The sequence below is a fragment of the Pyrgilauda ruficollis genome, unplaced genomic scaffold, assembly GCF_017590135.1.
Source record: "Pyrgilauda ruficollis isolate IOZ18807 unplaced genomic scaffold, ASM1759013v1 scaffold56, whole genome shotgun sequence".
Classification (NCBI taxonomy): Eukaryota; Metazoa; Chordata; class Aves; order Passeriformes; family Passeridae; genus Pyrgilauda; species Pyrgilauda ruficollis.
The window spans coordinates 2,626,976-2,652,000 of NW_024527266.1; the positions used below are offsets into that span (position 1 = coordinate 2,626,976).

Genomic DNA, 25,025 nt, shown 5'->3' on the forward strand with positions numbered 1-25,025 from the left:
ATGAGGATGGAGGGCAGGGAGGAGATGCAGGGCGCCGTGGGGCTACGCTGCACCTGGGACATTCCGCCACCCGCTGGCACCCAGGCCAAGTGGGTGAGGCTCAATGTGGGGGGCACCGTCTTCCTCACCACCAGGCAGACCCTGTGTCGGGAGCAGAAATCTTTCCTGTGTCGCTTGTGCCAGGGCGAGGAGCTGCAGTCGGACCGGGTAAGGCAGCTGGGTTGCCTCCCGCACCGTGCCCCACCGAGCATGGGGAGGGCTGGAGGGATGCAGGGATGGAGCCAGACTCCGGCAGCTGCAGGAGCGACTGAGTGAGGAATTCCTGCTCTTTTCCCCTGCTCTCCTGGGAAGAATTTCCCCATGCCAGATTTCACCTTGTTGTAGCCTGGCACCTGCCTTCCTGAGCTGGGAAAAAGAGAGGCCATCTCCCCTCTGCTCCTGTTCTCCTTCCTCTTTGTCACCCCACATCCTGGGTTTACTTCCCAGCTGTGTCTGCCTGACTCAGCCTTGTGTCTGTAAGGGAATCTCTGCTCTCTCGCACCAGGCCAGGATGCACAGTTGCACAGACTGAGGCCTATTTTTGGGCTTTTTCAGCTGGATTTATTCATGCTGAGGTGGGCATGCTGAGCAGACCAATACAGGAGTTAAAATCCAAGCTGGACTGACTTGGCTAGGGACTCTCAGGGACCCGTGGTTTCCAAAGAATCTTAGAAATAGTGGACATTTTTGCTTAGGTTTGTATTTTCTTGTATTCTAGGGCATTTGACAGCTGGTTACAAGTTTTCCTTGGGTTTTTTCTCCTTGTGATCTATATCTGTTGCTAGGATGAAACTGGTGCATACCTAATAGATCGGGACCCCACTTACTTTGGACCGATTCTGAATTTCCTCCGTCATGGGAAGCTGGTCTTGGATAAAGATATGGCTGAAGAGGGTGAGTTGTGGAACTCAGAAAAATCCCACTTACCATAGTCAGAAAAAATAGGACTTGTGGTCAGCCTTGTTGTCTCTTGTTCTTGTTTTGGATGTTGATGTGGGGGGATTTCAGAGAGCTATCTCTGCAAAACATGATGTTGTCTCCTTTAATAAAGGGGTTTGGAGTGGTCGAGGAAGGCATCATTGTAGGTGTTGTGGCATCACAACTGTCCAGCAGAGATGTCACCAAGACAGAAGTAGGCAAGATCTCAGAGCCTCAATAAGCCATTTTTTTACATGTTCCTGATCTACTTTTAACCAGGCTCTATGACTGAGTTTTCTATTAATGTCTGTTTCTAATTAGGAGTGAAAGCCCAGTAGACCAAACAAAACCAAGCTCATCTCTTCTACTGACTTTAATAAAGACCATCATTAATCAGTGATATGCACTGCATGCTGCTTGTGCTCTCATGGGTTGTGGACTGCAGAAATTCCAGTGGAGCAGGTCAGACAAACCAGTCCTTCATCTGAGGTTGACAGTGGGTCCAATAGGATGACTTGGTGACATCACAGTGTTACCAGTCAGCAGTTCACAGTGCCTTGTTATTTTTTGGGTGCTAGGGTCTAATAAGGAGCCAATTCCAAATACAGGTTGTGCTGGCCAGCCCTTGCCAAGCACAGTTTCTGCATGGTTATTAGTCTTCTTGCCTTTCTTACTCATTTTTACCTAAAGCAAGGACAGTTTTCTTCAGAATAGTCTTACCAGTTATAATTCCAAAAATATACCAAACTAATGGTGCAGGATTGTAATAAGCACAATTTTGAGGTGTTTCCTACTTGGCATTTCTTGTAATCCTGAGGTCAGAGAGAGTTCATCTGCAGGTTTTAATATCAAGTCTGAAACATAAACAGGAGTCCAGTTCATTTGCATTGCCTTTTTTTTATCCTGCTGCAAACATTCAGGCTGGTGAAAAACGAATCCATTAGAAAATTCATTGCTGAATGAGAGACACAGAAGAGGTCTTGGTGTGTCAGGTAGTGAAGGTTCAATCTCCCCATCTGTATTTTCTTTGTACTGCCCTGGGGACATGCAAGTGTTGGCTTCCAGCCATCTTTCCCTCACTGACTCTCTGGCAACCACCTCCCTTTTCCTGAAGGCCTGTTAGCAAACAGGTGAGTCTCAAGAGAGGTGATGGATGCAAACACCACAGAGAAAAAACAAAAAACATTTGTGTTTACCTGTTTTAAGTTGAAGCACAGGGAAGAGAGCCAAAGATTGTTTAAAGTCATATGGGGCTGCAACTCCAAGTGGCCTAGGAGGTAAGTTAGGCTTTTCTAGGGTCTTTTGGTGACTTGTCAGTATTGCAAGTTGTGTTTTTCTGCCTTAATAAGAGAGTCTGAGCAAGGTCAGACAAATGGTCATTGAGAGAGACTGGAGCCTACAGTTGTTCTCCTTGGTCAGGTATCTGGTAAAGGTATTAGCAGTCCTCAGCACAAGCCTTCACTGGCAGTGCCTGTTTCTGTAGTAGCAGGCAGTGTAAGGAAGTTGGGGTGAGCATTAGAAACAAGATGCAGAGAGCTAAGTTTCAATTCTCTGCAGTAAGGGTTTCAAGCCTGTTAAAAAGTAAGGCAGTAATATAATTTCTCCCTATGGACCTTGTGAAGCTCAGAATTGATCTTTTGCAAGTCAAAAAATAAAGATGGGCTGCTAACTTTCTGCCTTTGTGGTCCTTCTGTCTGTCTTTCTCAGGGATCCTTGAAGAAGCTGAGTTCTATAACATTGGTCCTTTGATCCGAATAATCAAGGATCGAATGGAGGAGAAGGACTACACAGTAGCACAGGTATGGCAAGATAGAGTGGGGTGGGAAAGCAGGGGGTATAAAAAAGGAGAGACTTGAGTCCAGAGTGAGAGAAGCAGCAAGGAATGAAAGGAAGCAACTAATTAGAGATTATGTGCTAATCCCTATGCAGAAAAATCTTGCAGGGGACAAGCTACAACAAATTTAGTTACAATAAACCAGTAACTAAATGGATGTTTAGTTACAATAAACAAGTAACTTCTGGGATGCAGTCTTGCTTTGCATCCCAGAAGTAATGCTGGAGGTAACCCCTGAAACTAAGTGAGCTCCTCTAGCTTTTGGAAGAAGGTAGCTGGTTGCTGTGTGATATAGATGAATGTTTGTGAGGAGAGTAAAGGTGTCATGGAGAGGAGGACTGGTCTGGGGAGTCCTGGGTGTGTAATTACAATGAAGAGCACAGAAATACCTGTAAAGAAACCTGGAGGAAATAGGTGAAGAGATGGCTGTGAAAGAGTTAAATAAAGACAAGGAATCAATCCTGTGGCACAATCACACCAGTCTTGGCCAGCAACCGTTGAAAATCTTTCTTAGAGGGAGGATTGTCTGCTATCTCACTTTTCATCTTGTCTGCCTCAGGTTGTAAGCCTGAGCACAGCCACTTTGTGCTGCAAAGCCCCATCAGCATTTTCTGCATTTGCAAAAATGATTTTGTACTTAAAAGTGCATACTTCCCCATCAAAGAGGGCAGTATCTTCTGGGGACAATGCAGGGAGCACTCAGCTCAGTCCCTACTCTTCAGGAGAGATACTGTTCTTGCCTCCAGTGACAGCACAGGGGAAAGCTGGACTGTGGTTTCCACTCCCCTTTCACCTGGGACATGGGGAAGAGGACAGGTCTGTCAAGGAGGGGTATTACCACTTCATTCTGCAGGAGGGGAACAGCTTTTAGCATGTGACAGTTGTCAGTGTGCTCTGCAATTTTGCTCTCAGGTGCCTCCTAAGCATGTCTACCGTGTGCTGCAGTGCCAGGAAGAGGAGCTCACTCAGATGGTTTCCACAATGTCAGATGGATGGCGCTTTGAGCAGGTATGGGTAAAGCAGAGCAGGGGGAGAATAAGTTGTCTTCTGGGGAAAAGATCATGGATACCATGAAGTTGCCAGGCAAGGCTCCTTCCCTCTCTGAGAATACTGGATAAGTCATTGATTGACTCACCACGCTCAATCAATGACTCTTTCTTGCCCCTTTCTAGATGTTTAGAGGATGCTGTGTGAGGCCAGCCTGTTTTGCATCCTGGCTGACTTCTCTCCTGGTTCTCTGTGTTGTCTCCTCAGCTTAGTTATGAGGCCTTTCCAACAGTATTATGGATTGGACTTAATGCTGCGTGGTGGGCTTTCTGCCTTGCTCCCCAAGTGGAGTGGGTGTTTCCAGGAATATGTGCTTATGATTCTTGCTCTCATCTTTTCTAGCTTGTGAACATTGGCTCATCCTATAATTATGGGAATGAGGATCAGACAGAATTCCTGTGTGTGGTCTCCAAGGAGTTGTACAACTCTCCCAATGGTGTGGGCTCTGAGCCCAGCCACAAAGCCAAGGTGAGATTAACTTTGCTATGCCCCTGCTCCCATTGCCTATGAGATCCTTTCCTCTTTGCTCCTTCTCTCTTTTCTCTTTCTCCTGCCACAGTGGGGCACCTCAGTGGTGAAATACAGGGGCCTGTCCTGGTGTTCAGGACCGTGGCATTATACCTGTTGCCCAAAATGAGGAGTGTGTGTGTTGGAGGGGTGGTGTGTGGTTCTGTGTGGCAAATGGCTTTAGCAAGTCACCCTGGCACCTCTCATGCTACTCTAACATCCCCCTCATGCCTCCTCATGCCCATTCTATGTGTATCACTGCCTATGGGGCATTATTTCCCTGAAGGTTTTGCAGCATTCTCTTTCCTTTTTGAGTCTCAGCCTGAGGGGCAGATATGTCCTGCTCCCCTTTTGAGGGAAGGACAGAAACATGTGGCAGTGCATGGCATTCCGTAGACACCCAGGATGCAGGAAGGAACACTAGCAACTGATGGCAGTTGTTGGACAGTGGGGTCACAGCACTTTTAAGTGGGTTAGATACCCTGGTGTGATACTCCAGAGGAAAACAACCCTCTCTGTTCCCTGACCTAGAATTGTCTTGGCCATGGGGAAAGGTCCCTTTTTATCCCAGTGTTTTGACAATTGCTTTGTTCCGTTATATGTCAGAAAGAACTGCCATGGCTCATCTTGCAAGTATTTCCACTCTTTCTTCCTTTTGTCCCACATGCTGGGCCACAGAACACAGAGGAGGACCTGGAGGAGGAAGAGCAGGAGGTGGAGGAGGAGGCAGAGGCAGAAGCAGAAGCAGAGGAGAAAGGTGCAGCAAATCCCTGAGGAAAATGATAAAAATAACCCCCCAGGCATAGACTCGTCCACCTTTCTGGTGAGAGCTCACAGCTAGCAGCAGGGAAGACTAGAACAGGTGCGGGGTGTGGGGGCTGTCCTCTCCAGGAGTTGGAGTCTCTCTGGAGATAAAGCTGACAGGGGAGAGCTGTTACCATGGCTGCTGCTTTGTATTTTTGACTGTTTGGTTTATCTACGGTTTTATTTTTATTTGCAGACTGTCCATCTATTCGGGATTGTGCTAAACTCTCTTCATGTGGACCCTCCCTCCTGCTCCCTTCCGTGTCCATCCCAGCACTGTCATCTACCTCCCACATTGCCCCACTCGCCAGCCTCCAGCATCCTTCCCTCTGCTCTCTTTGTCGCTCAGGGCTCAGAGTGGTCTCTGCCCGGGGCCCTGTCTCTCTCTGCTCCTCACTTTTCCTCCTCTGCAGGTATGTTACCTGTCTGCACTCCCAGCTCCTGCCAGCCTGAGCTCTGCATGAGTGACTCACTTCCCTCTTGTGGGTATGGCCCTGGTTTGTAGAGCTTGGGGAGGGGAAAGAGGGAGGTGTGAGGTTGACTCATCCCTAAGGTGGCTTTACATATTCTGATCCTAAGCGTGCCTTTACCTGCCAAGCAGATCCTATGCCTGTGGACCAGAGGCTCTGGCAGCAGAAAGGAGAGTGCAGCTGGGAGAGGGGTGGAAATGAATACAAAGCAGTCAGGGGTGGTTCGGGGAAGGGGTGGAATTTTGCCACGTGTCTGCGTGACATGCATGCCAGATCGCTTCTCCAGACTGCCGTCCGCAGCTCCTTTGCCTGCCAGCCTGGGCAGTTTGCAGAAGGCAGTCTGTTATTTTTCCTTCCCTGGGCTTTTCCCTCGCTGGCTCTGCCAGGGTGAGAGTGCAGTAGGAAAGGTGGCAAAGGCAGAGCAGAAGCAGCTGGTCCCCACTGCAGATGTTCTCACAGCTGTGTGCAAAATGAGGCTCTCTGCTCTGCATCCTGCTTAGGAAGGCTGGCTGGCCGACATGTGTGGGGCTGGGTACGGAAAGTGTTAGAAGGAGGATTCCTCTCCATACTGCAAAACTGTGAGGCTCTTGTTAAACTGGAGATGCTCAGTGTCAATCTCTACCGGTCCTGATGGAGGGCACTTGTTAGCTCGCTGACATTTCTCTCTCCCTCTCTTTGAAAGCCTCCTTGTCTGTGGCTGTGGGACCTGAGTGTTATTATCTTAAGACTCTGTGTATGTTAATCACATGGAATTTTTCTTCCTTTCGTTCTGTTTTCCCACCCTCATTTATTTTCTTTTTCTTCTGTTTGTGTTTCCTCTGTCATTTCCTCTTTTCTGTTTCTCTCTCTCCTCCATGCTCAGTTGCTTTTTTTTTTTTTCCCTGCTACTGATTGTGTTTCTCTTTCTCTCTCCTTCTCTAGCTGTTACAAGCCAGAAATCTGAGGATGTGATCTGAACACTCCACTCCAGCCTTTTCAATTTTTGTTTATATCTTTATTTTTGTACTGCAGTGTATGGCAGCCCCTTCTCCCACAGTGACGCCCCCAGCCCCCTTCACTCTTCACATGCAGCCATTTTTTTTACAAACTCACTTCGGAGGCCTGAGCTTCCAGCCCTGGAGGTGGGCAGATGCTCCATGGAGCCCCTGAGCTGCTGTAGGAGCGGGAGCCCGCAGCCCCCTCCTATGCCTGGCAGTCTGGCTTTCCTTAATGTCACAGTGGCCCCTGGTGGGGACATCAGCGATCAGCCACTGCAGCCTGCGGTCCCTTCCTGAGCACCCTGGATGCAAATGTGGGCCGAGGTGGTGGCGGCTGTGGAAGGACCAGCCCTTGCCCTTTCACTGTTGCAGGCAACTGGTGTGGGCTTGTGGCCTGGGGACAAATGCAGAGCCACCGTCCTTTTGTGGGCCGCCTGTATCACTCGGAGGTGTCCCTGTGCTGGGTATCACGTTCCTTGGTGCCTCCCTCCCTGTCCCCCCAAAGCAGCTCTGTGCCAGCAGTGTGAGGAGGAGAATGGTGTGCTGCCTGGGTACCAGGAACATGCTGGTACCTGGTGTTGTGTCAGCCAGCACCAAGCAGATCCCAGTTTTGGGGAGCGGGGTGTTTGCTTCACTGCTGTGTCTGAAGACTCCTGAATAAAATTCACAGTCTGTTCCTCCTTGCTGCCTCTCATTTTAAGTGGCAAGAATTCATTCCAGCTGTAAGGGGGTGGGAGTTGGAGAAAAGGAGTTTGGATTCATCACCTGGAGCCACCAGAAGCTGCTTGTACTGTGCCTATCTTCTGGGGGCTGGAGGTGCTTCCCACTGTGTCTGTGCTGCTGCATCCCCAGTGCAGGCAGCTGGGCTACAGAGCAGGTTTGCTTATTGCTATCTGCAGCCCTAAATCATAACAGTAAGTGAGGACCACCTGTCTAGTAAACTTATTGATCCCAGGGACATCTGATGTGGGGGGGTGGGCAGGGGTGTGGAAACTTTTGCCAGTTGCCAGGGCCAGGACTGGAGTTTGGTCAAAAACATACAAACCTCGAGATAATTTTTAGCAGAGTGAGGCAAACTAGAGCCAAAAAAAATCCTCAAATTAATTTTATTTATAATTCCAGAGAGTGGCCAATTATGTACACACACACACATACACACACATATACCTTTAGTTAAAAAACCAAACCCGCAGCAGTTGCAGTTTAAGCCCTCTGCCCTGAAGCCTTCTCCTTCATCTCCTGCATTACCTGAGACAGGAGATGGAAGAGGTTGAGATGCCCTGATGTTAAAGGTGTTTAGAAGGGCTGAGGGAAAGGGATGGGAGTCTGCTCCAGCATTTTTGCTGGGGGAAGTGCAGCAGTGGAGGCTGGGTGCTGCTCCAGCAGGGAGGCAGGACACGTGCTTGGGGGTGCGATGCTGGGCTCATGCCTGGGAGTCAGTGAGACGTGAAGAGTTGGCTGGCTGAGCTGAACAGCACACTGAACAGCACACGCCAGCTAAGAAAAGAAGCAATTAGGGAGATGGAAGAGGAGGAGTGATGGGAGGGGAAGGGGGATGAAGGATAAGCAGCAGGAAGGAAGAGGGAGGCAGATTGATTTCACAGTTACTGGAATCTCTAACTACATCAGTCACATTTTCTTTCAGCAAATGTTCCAGCATAAGACTGTGGCTGAATCACATGGTTCATGGAAAGTTCAGCTCCCCTTATTCCTCTTCTCAGAAACCATGAGCTTGGGCCTATTGCTGTGTGTCATTGCCCCCAATTCCCCCACCTGGCTCCTTTCTCCCTGCTTTTGGATGGATGGCCTAAAAGCCCCTTGGGATGCTCCCTGGGAAGCACTAATGGGGAAGAGGGTCTGCCTGCTTTTCTCTACAATCCCTGCAGGAGCCTTTTTTTACCCAGTTCAGAAGAGCATCCTGGGTCTGACAACATCCCACACTCTCTTTCTTTGGGAGGCAAGTGAGCAAGATCAGGAATGAGTGCCATGTGAGTGTAGGTGTGATGGGGAGAAGACAGAGATGCACTTTTCTCAGCTCATGGTTTGGTTCATCCAGCCCAGCACTTGAGTGATCCTGGTGTATACTCCGTAGTGATTTGCACGTGCACATCCCATTCCCCAGCTGACCAAACCAGCCAGAAACCATCTGCCACTGGGTTCTTTGCAGGCCAGTGGACCTCCAGAATCACCCTAGAAAAAGAAAAGTAAAATAAAGTGGTGGTGATCCACCAGCTTCTGCTGCTGCCTGATTACATTGTCTTTGAGCCCCTCTGTATACAGATCCCTGTATCCCCTCAACTCATGCCTGGGACATCTGCAACATTCCTTGTACTTTAGGCAGATGTCAAAAGTACATCTTTTGATGTCTCCAGGGCAAACATAGGTATTCCTTCATCGTGCAAATTCCTTCCCCTCCGCTAGATCCCCAAAAAGCTGATTGTGCTACTGATTCCTCCTGGTCCGTATAGCATTTCCAAATACATGGCAGGCAAGGATAATTGTTGGAATTTAACTGGATTCCATGAGGGATAGCAAAGAGGAATTCCTTGAGATTAATAGTAATGAAGGAACACACAGGTTACTGTGTATGACAGGTGCTAAAGAGGCTGAGAGTGTAAGAGACTGATGTAGTCACCTGACTTGAAAGTGGGAGGTAGAGTGGAGAATGGGCTGAAATGAGAAAAGGATAATTTAACTGTGTTTGGTTCCTGTCTAAGGCAAGGATGCTGGGTCATGAGAGCTGTTGTTGGCTGCTTAGATCAGAGGAAGTGTTGGGAAAGTGACCTTATATGGTCTTTCCTCCCTCATTTCAGGCTGTGGATTGCATTTGTGAGACTTGGGACACATCCCACCTCTGGTAGTCAACCCTGATCCCACAACTACTCTGTCACCTGGCAGGCATCCTTCTTGCCCTGGTAGTACCCAGCACACAGCATCCTGGGAGTAATCATGTAGTGATAAGCCTCACTGCAGATGTTCTGCTGGATGAGCTGCACATCCACCTTCTGCAGAACATTGCTGATATGCCCTGAAAAGTAAAGCACCAAAATTAGCACAGGTGAGCTATGGTGGAACTTTCTCTAGCTCATGCCTACCTCACTGCATGCTGAAACCTGCCACTGGAATTTCTGTTCTGCTCTCCACTGGCATCACAGTCTCTGAATTTCAGCAGAGCACTTTTTCTGTGTGGAAGGCATAAAATTCCCCTTCACTCCTTTCCCTACAGGGATATTTTGTGGGCACTTCAGCTTTTGGGACAAGGAGTATTCTGCTTTGGGGAAATCCCTGGGTTGTCAGAGTCTTGGGTTTGTTTCTCACTGAAATGGATGTTAGGCTCTTCTGTCTAAGAGTACAAACCAGGAGTGTCTAGTTCTGTATAGTCTCCTGAGTGTTTCCAATTCGGAAGCAGCTGGAACAAGTCTGTAAGTGGGTGAAGGCACTAAGCTGACCTGAAGGACTATTCTAGTCTTTGAATGAAGAAACACACACAGTCCCCATACAGATTACCAGACTGCCATGCCTGCCTCTCCACATGAGGTTTCAGGGCACTCAACAGGTAACTTTGGTCAACCTATTACCCAAAATCAGAAGGAGTAAAGGAGGCACAATGTTTTGGGATGAACAGAAGCCTGTTCTGCCTATGACACATCTGAACCTATGTTTCTGCATCAGCACTGCTGCAGTAGGCCACCAAGAGATGTTGAACCTACCGCCTTCCTTGAGGGCCCCCCAGCCAGTGATCCAGCAAAGAAGGCCAGGCTCAAAGATGTGAGATGGAGCAGGGAGGCAGATGGGCTGGATTAAGGACGAGATGATCACAGGATGATCCAGCTGGAGCAGGGCCACATCATAATCGTGGCTGTCCTCCTCGTAATAAGGGTGGAGAAAAAGATGGATAACCTTGAAGGACACCTCTGTATGGCCGGTGGCATTTTGCAAGTATTTACCCAAGTAAACGGTCCAGATGGAGGGGGAGGCCAGCCTGTAGGATGCAGCAGAGGAGCATGGGACCCAAAGGGCACACTTTGCAGGTAATGCTATCCCCATCCTAGCACATGCTGACATCTCCATCGTTGTGACAGCATGGGGACAACACAGAGCCAAAACAAAGGTGGAGCTGTGCAGCATCTTCTGCCATCATTGCCCCCTCGAAGCTGCTGTGCGAATCCCAGCACTGCCCCTTTTCCCCTGCACACCACCAGATAATACTGCATATATCCAAATCCCTTTCTTCAGTTCCAAGCCATGGAGAACCATGGCTGACGTGCCAGAGGAGGAGTGCAGCTGCCCCATGACATTTTCATCAGTCAGAAGAGCCTCCCATCATGCATGACATGGAAAGCAATGCAAATCTTTCTATCCAGCACCTCCCTTTTCCATTTACCTCTCATCCTGGAAGCAGTGCGCGGCTGAGACCACCCAGCGGTCAGCAATGAGTGTTCCCCCACAAATGTGGCGGCCCCGAACTTGGAGGCTGGCCTGCCATGGCCATTCCCCTTCCACAGAATTCGTACCACCCACAATCCTGTTGAGAGGGGCTTGCATCCCACAGTCTGAGGAGGAGACATAGCAGGTACTTCAGGGAAGGAAGGGAACATGAAATACTGTGCCTGCCCTTCCTTTCCTATTTAGTTGACTGAAGAGTCTGACATCTAATTGCTTGTCTTACCCAGCCAGCACATAGTTTATGTACTGCCCAGGACAGGTCTAGTGAGCACTCCCTCCCAGCATTCCCCACCTCCAGCTGCAGCCTGGGAATGCCTTTGGGGCAGCATGCTGACTGTGCTAACTGCTGTGCTGTCAGGAAACCCTCCTGGTCATTCCCCTTCACTGCCTACTGAGATTCCAGAAAAAAAACAAGTAGGGAAATCAAAACATTAACTCTCTCCCTGCCAGTGGCCATGCAGACCACTGGGTGATTTTCCTGGCTGGAGCCTTGTACAATAGCATATAAGCCAACACAGTGGTCAAACAGGCAGCCTGTGGGTTGAACCTGGCCTGTGAGACATATCTGTCTGGCCTGATGCCTCTGCCTGAAGGAGGCAGGGAGCAGCTGTACAAAGAGCAAGAGCTTTCTCGCACTCAGCACAGAATTGGCTTGTTGCTGCTGTCCCTGCCACTGCAGGGTGGAGCAGGGGCACTGGTACTGTGGGACTGAGGTGGGGAGAAGGTGGTGGAACAAGGGAGTGTGGGTGCTTCTTCTGGGTGGTGGGAGAAAATGGGGCAACTTGCAGCTACGTGTCATCCTGAACCTGCCTGCCGCGTGGCTGATCATTTCCTCACCACAGTGATTCTCATCAGACAGGTCCTTGCAGTCTGCAGTGGTGTCACACAGGGGGTTGGGTTTCTTCACACAGGTCCCATCTTCACAGCGGTAGGTGAAAGGACTGCAGGGAACCCCTGCAAAGAGGAAGGGAAGCCAAGGCTGAGAGAGGGCAGCTGGTTGTAGATGCAGCCTGAAGTCCTTTAAATGAGGAGAAAGGGCAGTAGAGAGCTTGGGGGAACTCCATAAATGATGACAGGGAATTTCCTGAACAAACAAACAGCTCACAAACATTGTGAGGAGGCTGGGTGAGCTAAGTCCTAGATGGTGCCCTTATGTCACATGCGGGAAGTACTCTACAGACAGCCTTGGTTCGAACACAGGGGTGGGCATTTGTCATCCCAGCACTGACCCCTCCCTACCTCCACTGCAGTGCTCCTCATCACTCCCGTTGACACAGTCCAGCTGCTGGTTGCAGACCCTGCTGAACTCGATGCAAGTGCTGTCCTCATGGCACTGGAACTTTGCAGGGCACACTGCACAGGAGGGAAGCACATGGGAATCAGGCAGACAAGGTGCGAGGTCAGGGTCATAAGTCCTGGAGTCTCTGCAGCCTCTTCCCCCACCTCATAAGCTGTGCTTAAGACTAGCCCTGGTATAGTGCAGCTGTGTAGCTTTTGCCTGATCTGCATTGTAGGTATGCCTTCACTCTGTCTTACACTTCACTCTTGCTGACTTAACTTTTCTTGTCTTGGCCTCAGACCCACCTCAGCACTATGCACTTGTCTTGGGGTCCATGGACTCTTCAGCTACCACCACCAGTCCAGGTCTGCTTGCCTTGTTAGGGTTTTGTAGGACTGCATCCTGTCTGGTGAGGTCACTGTTCCTCCTGCCTTGTTGCCAACCCCAGCTCATGGGTCACTGTTGCATACAGACCAGCACTTCCCCTTGCAGCTGAGTCCTGAACAACAAAGGATTCCGCAATGTCCATGAGTTCTGGTGGACACTGGAGATGGAGATGTGTCTAAGCTGCCTGCTCACCAAAGAGTTTGACTTCTCAGATTTCCATAGCAGGAACTTGTTCTGTTTGTGTGTACCATTTTCTTACTGCAATGACTATATTTTTTTCATTAATAGCATGAAGCTTCTAGATGACTAAAGGCACGTGAAGGTCTGAGGCAACTTGAACTTTGATTTTAAAGACAGGGATTGTTCCATACCAACATAAAGTGAATAATCAGAGATCCACTAGAGGCAAGAACATAAGAAAGGAAGGTAATAATAATGTTTCTATTTTCTTTTTCAAATATAATGTTGGAAAACACTGAGGAAGTGAGGGATTTCTGTCAGTCTTGGTCTGTGCCAATCTGTGGAACTGAATGACATGATATCCCTGGGGCCAAGAAGATACTGAGATTCAAGAAAATATTAGATATTCATAAGGATGCAAATGTATCCATGTCTACAGGAGGGAAGCATGCAAACCCTGATGTCAGACAGCTGGATGATGGGACAGAGCACATTGTCAGCAACACTGCAGACAATACAAAACCCAACTTCAGCAATCTTACGTGAGCTGTCACATTTCTAGCACTGAATTAAGGCTTCCTTAGAAAGATTTCTCCTTCCTTTCACTTTAGACTTTTCCTACACCTTCCTCTGAATCTTTCAAAATGGCCACTCTCTCCAGTGGTTCAGGGCTATTTATCTGTGAAAAAAACCATCTGTATAAAACAACTAATGAAAACTTAGTGGTGGCAGCAATATGATGAGGCCCCCGATCACACCAGAGGTGAGAGAATAGATGAATTAGGTGTCTAATACCATGTCTAAGCCTGAATTGCTGTACCTATGAGAATGGGGCTCTGCAGGAGTTCTGAGATGCTAAGAGTGGAGCCTCAATCAGCACTAATTGCTTTTGGCATGAAGAACTGATTGAGGCTGATCAAGGACTTTGATGCTCCCAAACTGGAGCAAAATATATGTGTGAGGATCTGTACAGATGAAGTGTCACAAATGGCCTGGGGGAAAAGAGGAGAAAGAAGGGTGTCAGGTGGGCTTGGGGAAGTGAGAGCAAGGGAGGGGGATGCTGAGGGGTGTGACAGCAGAGGGGGCTGTAGGCCAGGGCTGAGGTTGGTTTCAGACCCTGGGTGGGAGGAAAGCAGGACAAGGTGGGGGAACAGCTTGGGTAGAGGGTTTCTTTCAGGCTGCCTGGAATTCTTGGTGCTCTTGCTACTAGGGGACTCTCCCGGGAAGGCTGTGCTGTGACAGCAGCCAGAAGCATACTGCTCTTTTCAGAGCAGGCTAAAGCCATAGAGCAGTGGGATGAGACTTTCAAGGGCACCGAGGTTTAAGTTTCTGAAGTTGAGGTACAAGGCTGTGCCTTGGTCACCCACGTCCTCACCATCTCTCCCTGCCTTTCGAGGAGCAAGGGACTGTGTCTTGCTGAGACCAGGGACCAGCAGGGAGAAGAAATCACTTACCACAGTTTCTCTCATCCAGCCCATTGGGGCAATCTTTGATCCCATCACAGGCTGGGACACACAACCCATTCACCAAACACAGAAACTCCCCAGGACAGGCTGTGAAACAGAAAGAGAGTAATTAGTCCCCAACGACTGGAAACCTCCTGGCAGCAGAGCACCATGGCTTGAAACGGTGGAACTGCACACCCCCCATACCACACGAGTGCTGCTGAAGTGCACTGCACTCCCCAAAATCTGCCATGTCATCTGCTCTTAAGAGGGACATATGGAGCCAGGATATGCACCAGGGGAAAGAGGGCTTTCACTGTTTTTCATGGTATCAATGGGCAATATCCAGGACAACCACCTGTCTGTCATGCCATATGTCAGGATCACGGCTGTTTCATGTCTCCTGAATGCCATGGGAAAGCTGAAACAGGCTCTTTGGAGTTGCTATCAAAACTTACGTGGGACCTTGAAGGGGTTGTTGTTAGACACGTTGACAGGTGATGCATTCAGGGACTGGTGTGCATTACTGGCACCCTTTAGGAGGGAGATGGTGAAACCTTGGAAAGACAGACTGTGGGTGGCATTTGCATATGTGTGTATTTGCATGTGGTTTTATTTATCTCTTGTTTGCACGGATTCCAAGGTGAGCAGGAAACAGCTCTCTCTAAGAGATCTTGCAATCAAAACAAATGTTGCTTCAAGAAGAGATGCTTTCTCATTGAATTCCCAAGGCCAGTCTGTGATGTTGACACAAGGGTAAGATTTTAGGCAATTTTGTGACCTTGGGTTTTGTTGCATGGATGCTCTGGCCACAAGAGGCAGGGTCACATGGGCAGAAACAACTTTGCACATAATTGCCTCTTCTTTTGGGGGGATCACTGGTGCATCACTGATTTGTGAGCATCTTCCTGAAGGGTGGATGGCACCTAGGGCTCCCAGGCTTTGCCTTGTGTTTCTCCCGGCACAAGCCAAGTGCAGAGGGGCTGCTGGTCCCCCCACAAAGGAGCAGGGAAGAACCTGAGCTTACGGTCAGATTGCTTGTACAGGCTGTAAGCCACCTGCACGCCAGGGCCAGTTAAGGAGATCTGCGAGGTGAAGGTGATGGTGATGTCAGCAGAAGATGTGACTGGGATCCGCTCAGCGTAGGCTTGCAGGGTCCGCAGGCCACACAACCTGAGGGGCAAACACAGGCGAGGTGGATTGGACAGGGAGGTGGGAGACAAAGCAGGGCAAGGGGGCTCTGTGGGGCTGGGGTGGGAAGGGGGTCACACAGACGGGGTGCTGTGGGCAAACTAGGAATACAAAATGCCTGTATGCAGGAGATACAGAGTCCAAAGGGACCCTCCTATCTTTGGACATTTCCTGCTTTCTGGAAAGCACTGAGATCAGGCCATGCAAAGCAGTCCAGTTCTTATAGTGTAAGGAGATTCTCCTTCCTCATCTTCCTGAAGAAGCCATGTCGTAGAAACTGTGGCACTGACAGTTTAAGAGAGAAAGGCAGGGAGAGAAAAAGTGGAAATCGTAAGCCAGGGTAACATAACTTTTGGATCAGATCCTTCCTAGGAAGACAAGTTACCCATACAGGAACCATGGAGAAGTCACTAATGAGGTGGGTCAGGGGAGGTTTTGGGGGGAAACAGGCAATTTTGCAATAAGTGGGAGGAAAAACAAAAGCTATAGGTCCATCTGTCTCAGAGCCTGCTTTGAGAAGCTGGGAGCACAACAGGTCTCCATCCTTTGCACCATCCTTTGTGGGCAGTGGTGAGCAGTAGCCCCAGCTACATATGGATGCTGTTTGTGGGAAGTCCTGCAGGGGAAATGGCTGCAGTCAAAGCAGGAGGATATGGAGCTAAGGGGAAGATCTGTACGGAGGTGGCTGCAAGGCAATGGCACACACAGATAATATTGCAGAGGTGGTGACAGGCAGATTTGCAAACACAGGAGACGTGGGAGGACACCAAGGTTACACACACAGGAGAAAACTAAGAAGCCTGATGCAAACAGCAAGACAGAAAAAGCAGGTTGGTAGCTCGAAGCAAATCTGTGAGAAATGTGTTCACTGGGTAGAGGGTGAACAAGATGAGCAGAAAAGCAGGAGGCATCAGCACAAAGAGTGGTCACTGAAGAGCTCAGTGTATGGCTCTTCTTCCTCACATATGGTGGCTGAAGTGAGCAGGGAGCCTGAAGAGGTTTAATCCCAGTTTTATCCCGGGTGGGAAGTGAGAGACAGAAACCAGGACCCTGCCACACACCTTCTGTTCTGAATGATCCACTGGCCTTGGGTACAGGGCAGGTCATGCTTCTGCCTGCTGAGTTCGTAGGCATCAAACCAGAGGGTGACCCCATAGTCGAGGGATGGGACCTGCAGACAAGGTGGTGCAGAGCAGAGGGCAGAGGGCAGATGGCTCCTAGGAGTGTTGCAGCACACTCCCCAAGTCAGAAACAAGCAGAGCAAATGTGAAGGCCAGATGTCTCTGACCACACTGCAGGTGAGAATGAAGAACCCTCTAAACTGGAGCCGTGCCACAGCTCAGGGTGGCTCTGCTGCTGGTATCAAAGCTTGGCAATTCTTATCAATTCTTATCAATCTGGCTCTGTTTTGAAGAAACCCCTGGAGATCAGATTTCAGATTCCACCTCAGCTACAGCATCTCTGTGCTGGCATGCAATTAGACTTCTTCCCCTTCAGAAACACACCTCATGTGGAAGCTGGGCAGGCTCTCACCCTCTTCTTGCTTCTCATGATGATCTGACTGAGAGCCCTGGCCGTACCCCCACAATGTGCAGAGTGCTGCCTGGGTTTTGGGGACAGAGTGGATGCTCTTGTGGGAGCTGGCTCTTACCGTCATGTGCCAGGTGCACTGCGTGTTGGGTGAGTAGTAGCTGGGGTAGTGTGGGGTGCTGATCTTCCCCTGCAGCTCCAGGCTCTCCCGCAGAGTTATGTTCACTTCACAAGCTGTAAATATGGACATTCAAAGCCCTGCTTTCTGTCAGCTCAGCCTCAGCCTGGGGAGGCCATGTAATCTGCCTCTTACTGACTGCCCCTGCAAACCAGAATGAATTCTATCCCTAACAGGGATGCAGGACCTCTAGGAGCTGTGATACTGTAGGAGAAAACCTATCTTCTCCCTGTAACTATAGTCACTCTCCTCCAGCCTTCCTCACCTCCGAGGGGCACTGCCTGTGCGGACAGGATGAAGGGGTCATAGTAGCTGTACATGGCTTTCTTCCACACGATGGACATGACAGGGCCAGATGAAAGGACTTCCACGATGGGCTCCTGCCGGCTGCAGCCGTAGATCCTCAGGGGAAAGAGATTAAAGGATGGGAGTGAAGCAAGCAATAAACAAATGAAAGACAAGAATGAGAAAGAGAGGCAATGGATATCTGTGTGATCCACACACAGCCGCTGTAAGGCACTATCTGAACCAAACAAAGGGCCAACAGCAACAGCCCTTGCAGCACGGTTTAAAGACATATCCCACATCAGTGACCTCAGCTGACCAACAACAGACAGGTTGCACATCAAGAAGAATCTCCTCTGATGTCATCTGACACCTTCCCCTGCTGTGGTGTGTCATGCCATCCTGCCTGCCTTCCCCACCGTGTCCTCCCTGCTCAAGAGCTACCTACGAGGTGATGAGGTGTTTCTCCAGGGGCCCGGCTGCGTCGTACATTGCCAGGCGGTCCCTGCAGTCAGGCAGAGTCCACTCCAGGCGTAGCTTGATCATGTAGCCCTTGAGGCCATGGAGGTGCCAAAGACAACTGGAGGCCAGGTAGTCAGGGCCCTCCAGCCTTAGGACATCATCCTCCTGGACATAGCTGTACCTGTAGCAACCTGAAATAGACGTGGTTGTAAGAGAAATTAAGAGACGGGATTGTCGCTTGGTATATCAGTGTAAGCCCTTTTTTAGGGTAAGGCTGACTCATCCCAGTGATCTCGGTTTACTTTTACGTATGTTGTGGTGGCACTGATCCTTTTGTACCATTGCCCCAGTTTCTCTAAGAACTATCCCCTCTTCCTTGGTTAACCTAACTCTACGTCAGGCTTTAAATATCAGCACAGCACAGTTATCTTCCACTGGCTTTATTTACTTTTTCACCTCTTTCTCCTCAGCCCCATATTCTTCCTGGCTTTAGATCTCCCTCATCTGAATTCCAGGTTTCAGAAGACGTTCACACCAGGATTTTTGAGTAAATATCAGCTTAAAGGTGAGCTTCTAATAGCATATCTAACACAAGCTGCCAGACAGAGAACTTACAACACTGCCTGAAATTACTAACTGCATCTTCAAACATTGCCAAGACAACAGACTCCTAAATGAGGCACATCCAGTGCAGAGCCAAACAGGAAACCCCCACCCCAGTCAGCAGCATTGCATGGGGCCTGGAATCAGCACTGTGGTACCAGTATAGCCAGCTGTTTCACAGCTCTCATTAGGACCAGGACAAGTCTGAGGTGGCTGCACTGCCCCTGGCAGCTGGCATCTCTGCCAGAGCCATCCAGTACATAGCAGTCAGGTAGTCTGGATCAGGCCAAGCAGCAGCACTGGTGCTTCCTTGCTCCTACTCTCCCCTTCCCAGGATTTACAACTCCAGGAGGCCAACAAGCTTTCTGTTCCTGGTGAAAATCCCTCCCATAAAGTCATGAACTCAAAAGGAAAGGAGAAGGTAGCCTACCCAGAGTGGATTGCAGCACTACTATGTCTCTCACACTGGATTCTGTTAGAAAGAAAATATATGAAGGAAGATAAACAAAAATATAAACTGGATTAAAAAAAGATAATCTGACCACCTAGCATGGTAGGTGAGGACTCCAGTCCTTCTGTAACTAGCTCACTTACAGCTTCAGCATGTGGCATGCTCCAGATGCTTCTCTGTCTGCTCTCAGGAACCTATTTCAGTCATGCCTTCCCCAGCCCATCTCTCTGGGAAATTCCTCTGCCCCTGACCCAAATCCAACAGCCCTAATTCTTGCTTTCCAGACCAGCAGGGACTTCTCTGCCTTTTTCCTTGCCCATTTTGGTATGCTGTTCCAGCACCTCTTCCCCTTCCCAGAAGGGCTGGGCATTGCTTCAGGCAGTCATTCCCCTCCTCTGCCAGCCACATCACAGGGCACAACCCCACTTCCCAGAGCCTTCACCATCTGCTGTTCCACTTTAAAGAATGCCCAATCAAAAATATGGGAGTCACTGAGGGTGGAGAAGGTGTTCTTTTTTGATGACCACTGTGCAATGAGCTGCTCAACATCCTTGTAGAGTCCACCTTTGGAGAAGGGAGTTGCAGAGAAAGTGACCATCAGGGGCTACAAATCTCTGCAAAACAGCCACAGGGTGAATAACACTTTAAGAGAGCTGGGCTTTTCTCCAGCCTTCCAGCTGAACTGGAATCAGCCAGAGATCAGGTGCTGCTGGGAATAATTGCCAAAACAAAAGGCACTGTGAGGTCAGCTGGGTGTGAGGATTGTTATTGGGGGTTTGCCTAGGTCAGGGCTTTGGTCATTTGTAGCTTCCAAGCAAATCCGTGGGGAGAGATGAGTGGTTTTGTCATAGCAAAAACAGTTGTGGAAAATAGGATCCTGCAGGCATAAGGCAGGCTCCTAGGCAAGCTCATGTGCTGTAGGGAATAGTCAGTGCAGAGTTGGTAGTAAGTACTCCTTTAGCTGAAGGTAATAAAACCGAGTTCCTGTAGAGAACAGCAAATCCTGAACGATTTTCTGGGAAGGGGGAAGGCAGTGTATACTGGGGTGAGCGCAGCTGTTAGTAAAAACAAAGCACTGGAGATGTTGGAGAAGTTCCTGTGGCAGTCAATGGTTTGCAGCTCTCTGTCTCAAGGCAGAATTTAGAGCTAAGCAGGCCGGCAAGATTCTGCCAGAAATCAATGAAGGGCTAATGACTGCTATTAGCCGGCTGTTTCTTCACTCTGACTGTACAGGGCAAATGAAACCAGAGGTGAAGTCACTGGCTGGAGGTCACCCTGGCCAGCAGTATAAGAAATTTTTGGCTTTTTGTCTCAGTTATCAGACTGTACTTCTGACTGGAGAAGGAAAGGACTAGGGGAAGCAGAAAGAGCTGGATAAACTACAACTGGTGTGTCAAGTCCAAAATAGAAAGAAGTGTGGTCTGCTGAAATGAATAAAACAGTGAAACAGATGCAAAGCAAATAAGAGGGAACTGGGAACAGCTAAAATTATGGCACCATCATTTTTATTTGTTTATGAGTTGCATTATGAAGTGAGCAAATAAAAGGAAAATGCTAGATGGGCTGACTTGGAAGGATTTAGCATATTTCCTTGTGATATCTTTGTAAAGAAAGTTCATTTAAATTGGCTGAGCATAGGATCTGGTATGTTGGAAACAAATCATAAGTAGAAGTAAGGAGCTAATGGTAACTGTGGGAGGAGATGTCTTGATGAGATGCTAATGCATCTTCTGACTAAGACCTTAAAATGATGGTCTGGATGAGGGAGTGAAAATAATTTAGAGGAAATCGAATTTTCTTTACAGGCACTGAAACATGACCCACAAAACAATTGGGATGTGGGGGTAAAAGTTAAAGAAAGTATGGGTAGGATATAATAAAAGACGCTTCATCTTAGAATAATGTAAGATCGCATGCCTGGAGGGAAAAAACCCAAACAACTTGGAGATTTAACATCTTATGGGAAGAAGAAACTTGGAAATAGGAGTCCCAAGAGGAGGAGAAGAAACACAGTGTATTTTAAAACCTGTGAGATTTGGTACTCTGTAAGAGGGATCAGAGTAGGCTGACAAGTTTAAGCCTCATTACAACGATCAAATATAAATTCCATTGGACTTGTATGCATTGACTACATATACATCCCTAGTCCCTTACCTCACAATTCCTCTGGAGCAGTTTTGCATGGGTGGCTTTTTAAACAGGCTGTGACCTTCACTGTGAGCAACAATAAATAATCCTTAAAAACATATGTCAGGAACTGAAGTGACAATGGTGCTTTGTCTCAGAGGAAGACTTAGTGGTGACTCAGTTATGTTGCTTTTGTTCTCTCTATCAAACAGTCTGGGATAATCTCCCAAAGGAAAGTAGCAAACCTAAGTGCTTGGTATTTTCAAGCTGGGCTGATCAAAGTCATGACCTGTCTAAGACCTTGCTCTACAGAAGCCAAAGCTGAGGGATGAAAAAAGAATCACCTATCTGATCATGGTCCGGTGTATCTCCAAAAATTTTAATCTATCAAAGGAAGGATTTTTTTTCTTTTTCTTTTTTTTTTTTTTTTTTAATCAAACTTCAGTTCTTCTCTATCAGGAAAAAGTGCATAAAATTGTATATCCTGATCCTTCCTATTTCTCTCATCCTCTGCAGGTTTCCTCTGTCTCCTTCAATAGACTCCTGGCCTTTTCTCCTAACCTTCTACGTCGTGGAGCATTTCTGCCTGCTCAGGCCACAGCTCAGCAGCTGGTACTTACCCAGGAGAACCAGAGAGTCTGGGTTGACCCTGTACTCCGTCTGGTAGGACAGGCTGCCTGAGCTGTTGAAGCTGGTGGAGAGCTCTTGGTGTAGCACTGTGTTTACCCTCTCAGCAGTTGCCTCCTTCTGCTGACTCTCAGGGATTTGGAGGGTGAACCAGAAGAAGAAGGTCAGAGCTCCCTCCCTAACAGAGAAAGAACATGTAAAATATTCTTGCTCATCATCTCCAGAATTACTGGAGAAACAAACCCTGGAGAATTACCCTCCCCACTATTTTTCCATAAATCAGACATATCTGTGTAGATTTTCCAACTCTGCTGCTGTGACCCAGAGGAACCTCTCTGAGTGGGGCAGGAGAGCTGCAATATTCATGGTGTGAGTCAGTGCTTTGTGGGAAGAAGCCGTTCCATGCCATCTGGCTTTAGTGATGACCATATGAGCTCAAATTATTACGATAATTAATCAAGACTAGTCTAATGAGTACTCTCATTTCACGTAGAAATGACTTTTGGGTACTACTGACCAGGGGTTGAAAAGAGAAGCTCAAGACTTCACTGTGTCATCTCCCAGTGGTGACAAGTGGATGATTTATGACCAGGTACCTTACCACAACCCATTAATGCTGGACAGGCTAAAGCTGCAGGAACTCTGCCTGGGAAAGTTCTGTTCAACCAGCTGGCAGAGAAAATTGGCTGGGGGAGGGCAAGGAGATGTTGAAACACATCTTTGTTCAGTAAAAGTCTAGAGGAAGATGTGTAAGTGAAACTTTTCTTTCCCCAGTTGAAAATGGAACTACATCAAACTTGGAATATTCCTTAGGTAAAAGACAAATTTAGGGGTGTGATTTTCCGTAGGAAAAAAATCAGAAGTAAATGACCATCAATCTGGAAATAATTTCTGCTATCCTGATTTTCTGTTAAGACCTGCAAAGCTGTAGTCCCACATCTGTCCCATTCCACTGTTATCCTGTTCTCAGGTGGTCCAGGCTTCTTGGTGGGAATAACTTTTCCATGCTGCATTCTGGCCTCTCCCTTCTGGTGCCTAGAGTCAGGCCATAAAATAGCTTTCTTGAATTAGAAAAATTAATTTCCAGCTGCTTGGTTTCTACTGACAATGCCAAGACAATTTTTTTTAATCTCTTCCCAACGATTTTTTTTTTTTTTTACTCTCTTGAACTTTTGTCTCTCTGAAAAATTTCTCAGTTTTGGCTTTTCATCATGACCTGGGATGAAGAGGAGCATCAGAATATCCCCAGCTCTATTATGCTGGAACCGTTCTGAATCTGGACTGTCCAGCCTAGCTTGGAGGTCATGGCAGGGACTGCAGAAGCTTGTCATGGGCAGATTTCAGTGAAACCAGAGTACAATTTACTGGAAGCTTTCACACAGGAACAAGCAAATATGCTGCAGGTGCTACTCACCCAAAGGCATACACCGTGCTGGAGTTGTAGTAGCGACCCAGCTCTGTGGCACAAATCAGTTCCATCAGCTGCAACGAGAACGTTGTCTGACAACTACAGGCCAATGTTACAGTGGCTGATCCCATTTTTCACCCCTCTTGCTGTACAGGCCCACCAAGCCTGCCCTTGGATGGGGGTGCCTGAGCCCTTCCTCATTCTGCTCACTGAGCAGCCTCAGGCTGCTCTGTCCGTGGAACTGCCCTCACCATGTTCTGGAGCTTGGCTGACTCCACCCAGAAGGCTCTGGACTCCACGTGCCCGAGGTCCGGGGAGTACTGGCGGTTGAGGACCTGGAGGCTGCCGCAGTAAAACTGCAGGATGGATGGCTCCAGATGCCATGGTCTGTAGTCTGCCGAGAGAGGACACTGCAGGGTTACCTCAGTGATAGGTGGGAAAGAGGGGGTTACCCCCGTGTATGGCTGTCTAAAGGCCACCCAGAGTCACTAATGTGCTCTGGGCTGGGCATTGCTTTGACTACCCCCCCTCCACCTCCTGCTGGGGTGAAAAAAACATGTGAATTTTTACCTAGGAAATACCAGGTTGCTGCAGCAGCTCCAGCCAGCACAAGAAAGGCTATCCCAAGGGGCACATAGCGGAGGCAGCGATGTGAATTAGTTTCTGATTTGTCATTTGAGAGGGAGCTGGAGTCTTCCTCCTGTTCCTCGGCCTCCATCAGGTGCGTCTGGTGACACAGCATGCCAGGGTCAGGCTGATTTTTCTGTTTTCCCTTACACCCTCTCTGAAGGTGTTATGCCAAATCTGTCCTCCTCTCCCAAGATCTATGGCCTCAAGAGATCACTGTGCAAATCATCAAAGACTTTGCTCAGAGCAAATGTGAGTAGAACTACTAAATCAGTGGGAGACAGGCTTCCAGGACACTGTCTTGTCTACATCTCCTGGTAATCCATTGGTATTCAAAGGCATTCCCTGGGTTTTGCTTCTGTCAAAAGTGCAAATTAGTACCATAAGGAATTTCTCTGAATAAAAAAGTGTTGTCCTCCCAGGCCAGGAGTTGTTTTAAAACTGGTATTTTTTTGATCCGGAAATCAATGTGGAAGAAAATCAGTGACCTGAAATGTGAGCAAAAGCTGCACAAAGCAGCCACTGCCTGGGAACCTGAAGTTACACTTTGCCTGCTGTGCCATTTTTATCTTGATCCCTAAAAGTAAGCAAACGTTGCCATTCCCACCAGGCCGTGTGTTCCCAGGCAAAGCCAATGTTGGCACTGGCTCAATAGCTGAGCTAATGAGGAGAGAGCACCTGAATAATGTTCAGCCCTTCACCACCACCTGCTTGTGCCAGGGGACACCTTCTGTCTTCTGTTGCCCCTCATCTCCCCCAGGCTGCTTCTTTTGCTTCCTCCTGACTGCTTCTCTTCTGTCAGCCCCACACTCTGAGGGTAAGAAATACCATTGCCCAAGAGAGCCACATTAACACTGGTTTTGTCACCCACTTTCCTCCTCCTTTCCTCTGCCACCACATAGTACGTGCCTGCCCTCAAAAGTTTTCTGTGTTTCTGTAGTTAGAGAGGAAAGGGTGCATCTGCATAGGAGAACACGGAGGTCTTGTGGAATGCTTGTGTCCTGTCTGTGAGTCATCTCTGCTCCCAGTGGTGAACATGGGGAGAGGAGTGCATGGGAGGGACTTGCTACAGCTGAGGGAAGAGGTGGCTGGCCTCATGCACGTTTTAGCCCATGTGGGTGCCACTGAGCATCACTTGATAAGGATGAGTGGGCTTTTCAGCCTCCTCCCCCCAATTATGGAGCCCCAAGCCCTCCAGGCTGC

At 48.6% G+C, this 25,025-nt stretch overlaps 2 protein-coding genes across 6 annotated transcripts; one reads left to right on the plus strand and one right to left on the minus strand.

The window, feature by feature from the left end:
- On the plus strand, nt 1–7,258 carry KCTD17 (potassium channel tetramerization domain containing 17). 5 transcript variants are annotated; one of them, XM_041481725.1, is made up of 8 exons: nt 1–207; nt 825–933; nt 2,665–2,756; nt 3,704–3,799; nt 4,181–4,306; nt 5,024–5,102; nt 5,346–5,635; nt 6,541–7,258. In XM_041481725.1, the coding sequence occupies exons 1-7, from the start codon at nt 1–3 to the stop codon at nt 5,600–5,602; spliced, it is 966 nt and encodes a 321-aa protein (XP_041337659.1). In that variant the 3' UTR covers nt 5,603–5,635; nt 6,541–7,258. The 5 variants fall into 5 exon arrangements, with proteins under 5 accessions (XP_041337659.1, XP_041337660.1, XP_041337662.1 ...); XM_041481726.1 differs by having other exon boundaries at nt 5,346–5,562; XM_041481728.1 differs by lacking the exon at nt 5,346–5,635 and having other exon boundaries at nt 5,024–5,168.
- Nucleotides 7,259–8,612: 1,354 nt separating this feature from the next.
- TMPRSS6 (transmembrane serine protease 6) lies at nt 8,613–23,913 on the minus strand. The gene is made up of 17 exons (XM_041481604.1): nt 23,766–23,913; nt 23,447–23,589; nt 23,202–23,269; nt 21,781–21,965; nt 19,013–19,054; nt 17,966–18,170; nt 17,498–17,634; nt 17,176–17,288; nt 16,586–16,695; nt 15,361–15,506; nt 14,343–14,441; nt 12,282–12,395; nt 11,880–11,996; nt 10,981–11,149; nt 10,307–10,578; nt 9,488–9,624; nt 8,613–8,786 (listed from the first exon to the last, which is right to left on the minus strand). The coding sequence occupies exons 1-17, from the start codon at nt 23,911–23,913 to the stop codon at nt 8,628–8,630; spliced, it is 2,364 nt and encodes a 787-aa protein (XP_041337538.1). The 3' UTR covers nt 8,613–8,627.
- Between the last annotated feature and the right edge of the window lie 1,112 nt (nt 23,914–25,025).